The sequence below is a fragment of the Lagopus muta genome, chromosome Z, assembly GCF_023343835.1.
Source record: "Lagopus muta isolate bLagMut1 chromosome Z, bLagMut1 primary, whole genome shotgun sequence".
NCBI lineage: Eukaryota > Metazoa > Chordata > Aves > Galliformes > Phasianidae > Lagopus > Lagopus muta.
The window spans coordinates 18,912,767-18,925,575 of NC_064472.1; the positions used below are offsets into that span (position 1 = coordinate 18,912,767).

At 40.8% G+C, this 12,809-nt stretch overlaps 1 protein-coding gene across 1 annotated transcript; it reads right to left on the minus strand.

Annotated features, from left to right (window-relative positions):
• Positions 1-2,412: 2,412 nt before the first annotated feature.
• On the minus strand, positions 2,413-10,626 carry PLK2 (polo like kinase 2). Its single transcript, XM_048931461.1, has 14 exons — positions 10,340-10,626; positions 9,942-10,049; positions 9,656-9,772; positions 9,338-9,467; positions 8,977-9,064; positions 8,468-8,563; positions 8,065-8,263; positions 7,824-7,971; positions 7,315-7,412; positions 6,561-6,684; positions 6,076-6,316; positions 5,842-5,971; positions 5,638-5,748; positions 2,413-5,523 (listed from the first exon to the last, which is right to left on the minus strand). Exons 1-14 carry the CDS (start codon positions 10,574-10,576, stop codon positions 5,332-5,334), a joined length of 2,019 nt encoding a protein of 672 aa, XP_048787418.1. The 5' UTR covers positions 10,577-10,626; the 3' UTR covers positions 2,413-5,331.
• Positions 10,627-12,809: the final 2,183 nt, after the last annotated feature.

Here is a 12,809-nt window from a genome sequence, read left to right on the forward strand (position 1 = left end):
TTGAAGACGATAAGCAAATTTCTTTTTTGCCTTAGAAGATGAAATGGCAATAACTTGCTCTCTTTCTTCTGTTTTCCTTGACTACCCTCATCTACCATAACCTACTTTATCAATTAATGTACTTCCCCCCTTCCACCTTCTAACAGAAGCAGTAGTTTTCATTCATTAGAGCCAGAAAAGCATATATCCAAATTCACATCTTATTTTTATTTATTCTACAACTCTAACAATATATTAGATATACTGCAGTCAAAGGTGACTTACAAAAGAGCGAAGTGGGGGAGGGAGGAGTGTGGAACATGCATACACATATCTCTTTCCTGTTTAAATTCTTTATGATATATTAGAACAGAAGGCCTTGAGAGAATTGGAATCTTGAAAGATTTATTTGCTTCTTCATATTTTGTCTTCTAAATGATAGCAACATCAAATCTCAGCAGTCCTGGTTCTGATGGTCTTGAGAGACAAGGACTATGGCTTTCTTAGTTCTCAGATACAAGCAGCTATTCCTGTATCTGTGTCTGTGTTGGGATCCGTCTCCAGGAATTGCATTTCTTCCCAAAAATCTGTTAATAGTTAGCACTGCAAAGGTGTTAAGAGGAGTAAATAAACAAATAACCATTTTAAATAGACTTTTGCAAATCCTTTCCTCTCTGAAGTACTCAGCTCCCACTAAATGTTATAATCACATAATCTTGTCTTCAGGAGAGAGGAAAATGAAAGTTGCCAATCCCTCTACATAACCCCCATCACTTTTTCCCTCCAGTGAATTCAAACACATAGATCTCCGTACAGCTTTTCAATGTTTATTTTGTTTTCAATTTATTTATACTACATTAAAAAAAAAAAAAAAAAAGAAGATGAGAAAATTCCCTGTGTGTTGAATTTTCTTGAATTGTAATTTCAGCCATTAACTTGATGCTAATGCTTGTATCTGTGAAATTAGCATTTGAACCATGAGTGGAAGAAGCTAACGTCTTCCTGAGTCTGTGTTAAGATTGAAAAGTTGACTTCAAATCTCATTTTATTTATCTTGTTAACAGTATTGATATGGTGGTCATTTAATGTGAAATACTGCAAATTGAGTCTGTCAGAAGAATGGTCCACAGAAAAGACATCCAAAATGACTGGGTTCTAAATGTGTTACTTGAATTACTGTGGAAATTTGGAGGCATCTTTGTTTGAGATGTGTATAGCTGTGTGATCAGCCCTAAAGATCTTAAATACAGATGAATAAATTGTTCGATGTTTATTCTTCGGAGTAGAACTCCAAAAAAAAGAACAGAATAAAAAAAGAGATATGGTGAGTAGAGGTGTCCAAGAAAGGAGAAAGTATTAACTGAGATCTCTAGTAATAGCAGTAGTAATTCTCTAAATAGGCTTTGGGCCGAGTTTCAACTTTATCCTTAAATGGAAATGGTTGTATAAAAAGGAATTTTAGTCTGAGCTATCTACTCACTCAGTGCCACAGTCAGATTACAAATATTCCTCTGGACAAAATGTAATTGGTAAGGAGAAAGACGGGGTTTTCTCTGGAGAGAAGGCTAGAGGTTGTGCTGAGATCATTGGGAAGGGTTAGCGAGGAGAAAGGGAGTACCTTGTCTGCAGAGGCTTCGCATCTGAGCAGCTTGGACTGCATACCAGCTGCCTCTATTCTCTGTTCACCTGTGCCTACAGGTCTCCATAGATGAAAAGACACCCACACATTCACCTACAGAACACAATTGTTCCACCTTCTCCTTTAGCTGCCTTTGAGATTACCGTGGAAAGTAAGCAGTGACTTTCATGAACCATTCAAGATAAGCAAGGGAGGCAGACCATGGGGTAATCTTCATTTCTTGCCTCAAGAGAAGACGAAGTGCAGGGAAGTTCACTCAGCCAAAGTCCTTTGTGGAGGTGACTATAAAGAATCTTACTGCCATTTAAGTTCCAAAGAAAAAGTGTTTAGTAACTCATTACCTGGACCAGTTTTGTATCAATAACACGTGTTCAAGGTACTGTTGATTACGTTAACATTTTTAGCACAGAATCATAGAATCATCCAATCACTGAATCATAGAATCATCCATCATACAATAGAATGTTTTGGATTGGAAGGGACCTTAAAGCTCGCCAAGTTCCAACCTTACTGTCATGGGCAGAGACACCATGTATTAGATCAGACTGCCCAGGGCCCCATCCAATCTGGCCTTGAATGCCTCCAGTTACGGGGAACTTTTACCATCCTCAGACAACCATTGCCATCATGCCAGTTTTGGGTGTCTCTTTAAATAATAAACAGGAAAGGACAGTAAATAGTTAATCTGGATAATACTTTACTCCTGTTCAAAACACACATGCATAACACAGACAACATAAAACGTTTTCATTCTGCTGATTACATGGCAGATGAAAAAAAAACAAGCAACAGTTTAAATTTAGCCTAATTCTATATTATATAGCAGAATCTTTCAAATAAATTTTGCTTCCATGCTGAAGTTAATTTACACAGATAAAGCTCAGAGGCTAATTATATTGCCAGTTTCCAAACTGATGAACCACAGTATTCATTTCCAACACGTTATGTGTATATGCAATTTAATTTCTTCCTTCAAACGCTTTGCTCGAACATTGTGGCAATTCAGTTAAAGACTATTTATGCTAGTATGGCATAAGGAGTTTAAAAACAGACAAAAAAATCCCAACACCAAACAAATAAGAACAACGGATTTAATAGTTATCTTTAAGAATCTACATATTGTTTTTTCAAAATTCACTCTTGAATTTAAATCCGTCTGGTCAGTCAAGAAATTGTTATGAATATACAGTTGAAGGATTACTTTCCAATCTGATTGTTTTCAGAAGTAATGAAAGAAACTGAATTTTTTTTTCTTGATTCATAACTAGCCTGGGCAATGTATGGAAGTTTGTTCTATATTGCAGAATAACATACAATGCAAGATGTCTTCTTTTTTCTTATATACTATGTTGTTGAAGTGAATTCATGAAATAGATTAATTTTAGAACACCTTAATTGAATTACAGAATGGCCCAGAACACTTGAGACACTAGTAGCATTGCTGGGTAATGCATTATTATTTTGATATTAAAGAATAAACTATTTGAATTGTTTCCTTGATTTGTTTGCTGGGCAGATTACCACTCTGGGCTATGCAAGTACTGGGATACATTTGCAAAAAGGTATTTTAAGATTCGATAAGTATGTTTTCATACGAGTACAAGAAAGTATTTGCTTTTCTGTGACAATGTTATTTCCTGGGTACACCACACAGCCTAGGGAAACCTATGTGTCAGATTTCACCCTTAATTGCTGTATTTTCTTTCAAATACACATGCTCCCAAAGTAAATGTTCCTGTTTTGCTTGTTTGCTCTTGTTTTCAATAGAAAAAATAGAGTCACTGTCAGACAGGCAGAAAATCCACAGCATAGGACTTACTTTCAGGAGAATATAGGATGTGTTATAAGGAGGAGTGTACAAGTATGTTTCTAACATTCATTTTCTCAAATGCAGAATTACAACAGGGATTGTGTGATTGAGTAAAGGAGGTCAATTACTTCACTACAGTGAAGTAATTTAAGACTTGATCCACCCTGGGAGAGAATTTCAGAACTTTTGTTCTAGATACTAGTTCTTATGTTACAAGTTCTAAAGCAAGCACTAGGGAAAGGGCAGTGTACCTTGAAATGGATGTTTTTCCTTATCCTGATCTAAAAGCCTCTCTTATTTGTCAATCAGAAAGACAGAAGGGTTTAGAAAACACCAAGAATTCTGGTACTACATATATGTCTGACACACAGACAACTCACTGACTTAGCTGTATTGAATGAAGTGCTTTACAGCTGTCCACAACCAATTGGTATTTGACAATAGCACTTGGGTCTTTTATACCCACTTTTAATTATCCTGCATATGAAGCCTGTTTACTTGCTTACAGCAGCCTGAATTTCAGCCACAGGAAAATACTTTTACCAATAATATTCAAAGAAATTAAAGTAATTGCAGTAAAAGTTCATAGTTTCTCCAACACACACACACACACAGAGTCAAAAAAGAACTGTTTTTTTCTATTTCAATAAATTGAGCACTACAAAATAAGTAATTTTTGTGTTCTAAATTGTTTGCTGGTGTCATAAAGTGAGATCTTCCTTTGTAAGAGGAAAAGGCTCAATAGTGTGCACCAATTAAGACGTTGCTTCTCAGGAATAAAACCAATCATTGCCTCCTGTTGCACTAATGAGCCCACCTGAAGAGCAGCATTAGGTCTTCCTGTCTAGACTTCAGAAGCACATAAACACCACCTAATACATAGTATTCAACATAGGTGAAACACTCACTTCACATACACTTGTTGCAAGATGAAGAAAATCAATGCTATAGCCTCTGTTCTCTATTTTGGATTGCCATCTTTGTCTTCCCTGCACATGAACTACTGCTTTCTGCTGTATCAGCTGCTTGAAGATTGGCATGCATTTAGGTCTAAGTACTGTACTACTCATAGAGAAAAATAAACCCAGGCCATAAGAAGACATTCTTCTCTCACACTGAGTCATGAGCCCTCATTAATCCAATCTACTATATTGATAGACATATTGCATTCCCTTCCATTTAGGAAGGCAAATGCTTTTATGTTTGTACTCTTTGGAGCAATGGGATTGCCCTACAGGTTAGGTCCTCCTTGTACTGGTCCCAGTACTGAATTATTCTCTCAGAACAGTAACAGTGGACATCAATGCTTCAGGTTTTCCATTCACTTTATTTCCAACAGAATTATATTCAAAATGTCAAGGTCCAAAAAAAAAAAAAAAAAAAAATTAGTGTAATAAATACTTCACTTTGGGCTGTAATAAATAAAAAAGTTATTAACAAGGAATGCACTTTGCCAGCCACAAGTGTGGGTAGTTTCTGGAAAAAAAACAAAAATATGGCCATAGTTCAGTTAAGCAGCCAGAACTGCTTATTACAGCTATTCCATAACCATGGATCTCACCCTTCCCTCCCTTTCCAGATGCATATTCACAGTTTAACTCCATCAAAAATGCTCTCTTACAGGGGAGCAAGATGTCACACTCTGATTAGAATTCAAGTCAAAAATATCTTTAACACACACACGAAGCAAGGAAAACTATGGTCCGAAGAACTCCTTGTCACACCATTTTAGTCCAACAGTAGGTTCAGGCGTCTGTAACAGAAGTGTGCCCAGCACACTATGACAGGCAGGTTTTCGTACCACCACATATCCCCATTATCAACATACTAGTTGCTTCAATATCCCCACTGTAGATTTCACAGTGAACAAGAGGGTCCGTATGGTTTAACAGAGTCAGTCCCTTCAGTTACATCGCTGCAGTAGCATGTTCAGAGCATATTCCATTCTATGCTTTAGTTCCAGTGAGCATCCTGAAACCAGAAGAGTTGTCAGACGAAAAGTTGTCGATATCCTGTCTTCATTGATGTAAGTAAGGAGATACTCCTCGCTCTGATTGCAAATGATGATTTTTGTGTGATCATGATAGAAGTTCACCTGCAAAAGAGAAGAGAGCTCTTGCTTGTATACTTTCTCATCTCAGTGTCTGCTGCTTAGTTTTGCAATAAAATACTGTAGAAGCATTTTGTCAAGTGATGCTACCAAACTTACTTGAAATGTGCCATCATTAAAGAGCATCATCAGTGCTTTATCAGATTTAAGCCACTGTAGGAGGTAAAGCCTGGGCCTGCGTACATCTGTTAGGCTAGGCAAGTCTCCCCCCTAGGAAAAGAAATATACACCATATTAAGCGCTCAGTTCACTTAGCTTAAGGTTCACTTCTGCAGCTCAAAATTGAGAACATGCTGAACTTACATCCATGAGGTTCTCTTCCATGTAATGAGAGAAATACTTGAGTATAGTCACTTGACTAATGAACTGTTCAGGAGCCTCTGCAGCTGTGAAGACAGAGCACTGGCCTAGCTCAGCATAGTAGTGGACTGTCCTGTAAGAGCAGGAAAAAAAAAAAAATAGGGAGGTCAGAGATGGGGCAATTCAAACTTAAAATTGTTTTATCAAGTTAGTCATCTATTTCGTAATCATTCTTACTTTTTATCTGGCAGAAGGCTCATATGTGCTCCATTGTTGAAAAGGACACCAACAGTATGATCTGACAACTGGTACCCAAAGCCATACTTGTTAGAGTAGTCCACCCATTTTGTAACCCATTGGAAAGACGTTGTCAGCTGCTCTTTGGGAATACTGTCTGCTTCTGGCATGTTCTCCAGACATCCACGCAATACCCGTGCAACTGTATCTGCAACACTTCCCATTGTACTGTCTTCCAGGCCTGAAAGAGAGGGATTATTAGACTGACATGACCACACAGAGCAGGCTTTAATTCTAAATCCTAATTTACCTAGATTGTAATTTTAATACAGTTAGCCTTTCTGGCTTTTCATTCACATTTTACTGCCAGTATGTTGGTAATGGGGCGGGGAGGGAAATAGCTGTTTTCTCAGGCTTCCACACCTGAGATATGAAGAAAGTAGGTGTGTGATTTAGAATTAGAGACAGCATTTTGCTGCACTTACATTCACTGCTACTGCTACAGCTTCCTAAAGTTCCTCTGACAATCATCCGAATAGAGTCTCCAATCTGCTTTGTTTCTGGTACTGCTCCTGGCTTGGCTACTGTTGTGATTAGCGGCTGGATCTCCTAGAAGAGATGTCAAACATGTTACATTTGTTGTTCACATTAGCCAAGTCTTATACTCAAGGTTTTGCATAGTTCTCCTATCTATCAACAAGAAGTAAGTTCCAAGAAAACTGGTGTTAATCTTCCTGCAGAGTACAAAGAACTCCTACTAGACTGAGCTCAAAGAATCATGTCAGGTCTTTCCATTGTTCTAATGTTCAGTTCACACCTTGAACACTGTTAATATTTTGCCAGGGCAGTAAAGCAGAAGACTGAACAGCCGCATGAACACCACATTGCAGGAATTAGAACTCAGCAGCTTATTCTTTAAGAAGGCCTACTTAATCATGAACTGAAGCCTTGCATTTGGAATATTGGGAAAGAGTACCTGGCAGACTAGTTTCCACACAAGGACAATGGATGCTAGGCAGATACTGTAATTACTCAAAAGACAAAATAGATAGTCGCTCTACAAAGGTTACCATACTTTATTGAAGCTTGGTTAAGCTCTCTTAAAGCAACTCTGCTAATCATTTAAGCTTGATTATGCTGTGTACAGCCTCAGCTTTGAAATCCAAGTCAAATATAACTTAATTATAGCTATTCCACCCAACTATTACTGGATTTGATTTGAACTTCGTTTGTATTTACCTCCTCTGTTCTGTGTTTGTGGGGCTGCTGGGTTATCGATGCCTTCTTCAAGTCATGCCTGAGCTTGTAAATTTCTTCATCTTCTTTAGCTAGTCTATCTGCAGCACAGGAAAATAAAACAAAAGTCATGATGATGTATCTAGAATTGCTGCTCAATATCCTGCATTACAGACCCTAACATGTTAGTTGCAGTTTGTCTCCTTCCAGACGTACTTTTAAGCCAGCCACAGTCTCCGACAACAGCAGTGCCATTATACACAGATCTGTGAGAGTAAACTGGCTAACAGATGGCCCATATAGATTGTCAGTACGCCAGAAGAAGCATTTACTTATGTATGTTGGTGTAGGTTGCAGCCTGCCATCTACGCTTATTGATAAAGAGGTCAAACCTAATCTGAAGAACCAAAGATATAGATACAGGTGCTTCATTGCTATCTCATAGCTGTATGTTACTAGCATAGCACTGATGGCCTAGAGATAAGTTCCAAGCAAAAATATAGTTCACTTACTATGATTTTCAAAGTATCTGGCTTTATCCTTTTTACCACCAAAAAGAGCAGCAGCTGCTTTTTTGAAGAAATTTTTAGCAGGACTTGACAAATGAAAGTCAGGAACAGTGTGACAACAGCTAGCAGAAAGTCTGTCAGGTGTAAAGCCCTGTGGAAACGAGATGAAAAAGCAATTTTCAAACCACACGGTGCATTTGTAAGGGTAGATAAGGTTTAAGCCAGAACACTAGATAAGACAAACCTGTACGAAAAAATCATGTCGAATTATTTCATCTAAACTGGGCCGGTCTTCAGGATTCTTCGACAGCATGCTAGCTATTAAGTGTTTTGCAGGTGCCAAGAGAGATGAAGGCAGACTGTATCTTGCTTCCCTTATACATCTGTATGTTTCTTTAAGATTTGTGGTCTCAAATGGGGGTCTTCCCAACAGCATTGTGTACCTATTTTAAAATAAAAGAAAGCCAACTTCATTTTGTGCCCCCACAACACAAGCCAGCAACTACTGCAAACATTTTATCTGCACTTAGGTTAAGCATCTAAAAAGGGTTGCAAACCAACATAGTACTGCATCCATTTCCTTTGAACTTTTAAAAGCCTAAGCCAATGACAGATATATTCTATTTCAAAGGCAGCAAAGTACTTACATTACACAGCCTAAGGCCCAGATGTCAGATTCACAGCCATGCCCTTGTTTATTGAGGACTTCTGGAGAGAGGTAATTTGGTGTGCCACATATTGTTCTGTAAATCAAAGAGGCCACAGAGGCAGGTTAGGTTAGGAGCTCAGAAAGAGGAAAGAAGCTATTTTTCATAAGGTAGGTTTTACTCTCAAGTTCAGGCAAGAGCTCAGAGACTCTGAAGAGAACTTTCATGAATGCTAATAGTGTAGACGTGTTTCACAGTGTCTTCATGATACAGGAAAAGCAGACTCATATCTGCACCATTAGTCAGGTATCCTGCCTCAGGCATTTGGTATTATTCAAATGCTCAAAGGAGGAATGCAAACGTCAAAACACAGCAAGCTTTTCTAGAAGGGGAAAATCTCAACACAATTATCTCTTCCTTTGCAACAGAATCTCTCTCCCTCATTTCTATGTGAATTTGGTTTCATACACTACAAGGCTTTTTTTTTTTTTTTTTTTAAATGCTCCTACCTCCTCCTGTGTTCCAGTGGTTCCAGCCTAGCTGCCAAGCCAAAGTCTCCCAGTTTCAGTTCCATGTTCTCATTAATGAAGAAGTTACCTAGCAGAAAGAAATTCTGGTTAGTCTTCTTGCAAAGCAGGAATGCATTTGCCACAGGTGCTGAGTCATACTTTATTCAAAGCCAGAAGCCAGCCAGGACTTTTTTTTTTTTTAAGTATCGATACTTAATACCATTCCTCACTCTAGTTTCCCACTACATAGACTAAGCTCATTCTATTAATTAAGCTAGCAGCACACGAGTTTAAAGTGATACAAGGCTGACAGGGCTGAAAAAGTATGTATTTTTAGAAGTCATCGAGGAACAGAACTTACCTAGTTTAAGATCCCTATGCAAGATTTCCTGTTCATGAAGATACTTCAGCCCTGACACAATCTGCCTGAGGTAGTATCGTACTTCTGGTTCTGTCAATACCTTCCGTGCTTTCAAGATATGAGCCATTGACTGCAGAGAAAAAAACAAAGGCAGACGTGTCACTGAGTATTCACACACACAATTCACATTAAGTAAATGAAAATTAATGCGTGTATGAGCTAAAGAAGCCATTAAAAATACTTTTTACACACTACAGTGTTAAATTAATTAGAGATCACAGCCAAGTAAGCGCTAGATTTCTCCCAGTTGATGCTCACCCTTCTACTGCAGTACTCCAGAAGAATGTAAATATTTTCTCTGTCTTCAAAGTAGTGGTAGAACTGCACAACATGCCTATGATTAAGCATTCTGTGCAACTCAATCTCTTTATCAATCTGGAGAGATAAGAGAGGAGGAAAAAAGCATTGTTAGCCGTGTGACCACAAGCCTGGGAAGCGCAGAGCAGACAGCTCTGCTGGAGTTGTTCCAGGAAAAGGGTTGGGCAACCCTGCACACAAAGAGAGTTTGAGGGACAAAAAAAAAGTCATTAATGCACACACACACCTTTTCCCTTTGATGAGGTTTCGCTACTCTGCTGTGAGGAATGATTTTTGCAGCATAAACTTTATTTGTTGTCAAATCTGTCATCTCATAGCATTTGGCGAATCCACCCTGAAGAAACACAGGAAAAAAAGGCGATTAGAGAAGGTAGGAAAGAAGCCCCGCACTGAGTCATTCACCAGCTCGCACGTTAGTCAACGAGCGTAACTTCCTTCGGCCAGGTCAGCCGGCTAAGACACGGAGATGTGCGGAGCTCCCCTCCCGAAGGGCTGAGCCCCGCACACGCCGCACGGTCCCCACCGGCGCAGGAGGCACGACTTCGCCGTACGGGCGAGAGGGAGGGGCCGCGACAGACGCAGGGAGACCCCGAGCAGGGCTGCAGGCGCGGGCCCGGCCATTACCTTTCCGAGCACCTTTCCGCGGCAGTAGCGCTTCCCCGTCGTAGGGTCGGTTATAATCCGGGACACCTCGGCGGCAGGGTGCGCGTGCTGGTGGGGCTGCTCCTCCGCTTTTTTTCTACGCGGCTCGGCACTGCCGGCCCTCCCCACGGCAGCTTCGCAGCCCCTGGCAGCGGCGTTAGCGCTGGAGGCTCCGCCACCGCCGCCCGGCGGGTAGGCGATGGTTCGTAGCAGCTCCATCTCCACGCCGCCGTCCCGCCCGTCTCCCACCAGACGCTCCAGTCCCCGCTCCCGACGTACTCCCAACACAGAGCGGTGCCCGGCTCGCCCTTATATCTCGCGGAAAGCCCCGCCCCGCCGAGTGGGCCGACCCCGCCTTGCGGCCCGGCCCCGCCTCCTGCTGCTCAGAACGGTCCGGTCCGGCTCTGGGTAAAACCCCTGTGCAGCCGCGGGGGCAGCGCTCAGAGCATCGCGACTGCAGCCTGCAGCCTGCAGCCACCCCCGGCTGGAACGCGGCGAGAGGAAGGTCGGCGCTGGGCGCGCCTTGCTACCCTGGCCTTTGCTCACACGAGGAGTCTTCCCTCCCCAGCCACAAGCCTGGGCTCTAGGAGCTGTCTGACAGCAGGACAGGGGCGGGCAGAACTGACGTTTTGTTTTCACGGACAAAGACGTTTCTTCAGACATCCCAAATACCTCTAAGGTACTTTTGCTGTATAAGGCAGGCCTCGTCTGTTAGTCAGATTGCAGAACGGCTGCATTCATTTTGTACTGAACGTTCAGGCTGCCCTGGCCAGAGGGTCTCATCCCGTTTACAGTTTTTTGTTTGTTTGTGGGTTTTTTTGTTTGTTTGTTTTTCCAAAGATACCTCACATCCCATTCTCTCCTTCCTCCAGACACCTCCTCCCAGCAACCCGGAGCTTTCCTCACCAGCAGTTGCTTGCGTTGCTGCAGTGCATGGCATGGAAAGGCTGCAGATGGAGGGCAGGAGGGCAGCCGCTCCTGCAGCACTGCACTCTCCCCCCTTCCAGGATACTGCTTTGCAGCTGACATTAAAACTTCTCCCTGCTGATCAGAAACTGATATTTGATACAGATGCTTGAGAAGAAACGGTCCTTAAATAGTGAAGGTTGCGCAAGAGAGGAAAGTTTTAAAGTGTGAAAGTTGCTGTTCATTTCTGAAAATGCGTTTGCTTGTTTGTACACACTGGGAGTACTTCTGCTCATTTACAAAAAACAGAAGTCCAGAAAAATCGGTACAAATTAATATCTGAGCACATGACCATATAAAACAGTGTGATATCCTTCCTTGGGCATTTCTTCTTTCAGACCTTAAAATAACAGTAATATACGCTCATTTTACAGTGTCAACAGCAGCATGTATGTTTTATTAGAAACCCCAGAAAGAAAAAAAAAAAAATGAAAAGATAAATTTAAGTTTTTCTAGGTAAGTACTGCTTTATGAAGATATTGCGCTTGAGTGCACATACACTTGATGGTGTGGACTCCACACAGTCTACCCATCTGCAATTAAGCTCCAGCCGTGTGCACATCCTGCACAGAAGTCTCTTTCTTCCTCCCTCTCTCTTCCAAGTCATGACAGTAATGTTAGAATGTAGACAAAGGGATGGGGGACAGAAAGAGGAAGAATGAAAAATTTGAGATATCCAGGTTTCACTCCTCAGTCCTGTGCCAACTCTTCCCTTAGCCTCTCACCAGATGGCTTCCCAGGCCAACAGTTTTGCCATCACACAACTTACATTTTTCCAGATTAGTCTAAGTAATTGAAAAATAAGTTGCTTAATGTAAAAATAATTTCACGGTGCTTTGTTTTCTGTCACCAAGTTGCTTTGATCTGCTGTACTGAGAGGCATACGGGGGAAGAGGAAGCAAGCCAGAATAGAAGTGCACGTTTTCCCTCCACTGGAAAGGAGTGGTACTACATATAGCAAAAATTAAATTAAATTAAAATAGAATAAAATAAAATAGAATAAAATAAAATAGAATAAAATAAAATAAAATAAAATAAAATAAAATAAAAGCAAGTTTAAGGAAAACTGACTTTGTCGGGAAAAGGAGAGATTGTTAAAGATAGGTTTTAAGAGGACACGAACGTGTGCTTAGAGCTGAACACAAAGAGTGTTCTGCTGAACCAGGTTAGGACTATTTGCTCCCTTATACTTTGCTGAAGCAAAGTCTTTAAACACTGTTTCCTCTAACATTTCCCTCAAGGTGTCCAGTTACTATACTAATCATTGTGAGTTTTCATAAATATAAAGATGTTGCAAAAATTAGGATTTTTGAGAGCGTTCTTAAACCCACAGATTAATTGTGTTTCTGCCCTTCCTGCCTCTGAGCCTCCTACTTCATCTTTCCTTCTGTCCAGTCTTCCCACTGCCTCTCAAGTTCTGCCCTGCCTTCATAGCTCCTCAGGGAGCTGTACTCACTAAGCTCAGTACTTAAGTACTGAGGAGATC

Excerpts from the sequence above, each read along its gene's own strand:
- PLK2 (XM_048931461.1), bottom strand. The coding sequence starts at position 10,576 with ATGGAGCTGCTACGAACCATCGCCTACCCGCCGGGCGGCGGTGGCGGA. Across the intron at positions 9,065-9,337 it reads GCATAGGGATCTTAAACTAG|GTAACTTCTTCATTAATGAG; the intron begins GTAAGTTCTGTT and ends TCTTTCTGCTAG. Across the intron at positions 8,264-8,467 it reads TGGGCCTTAGGCTGTGTAAT|GTACACAATGCTGTTGGGAA; the intron begins GTAAGTACTTTG and ends ATTTTAAAATAG.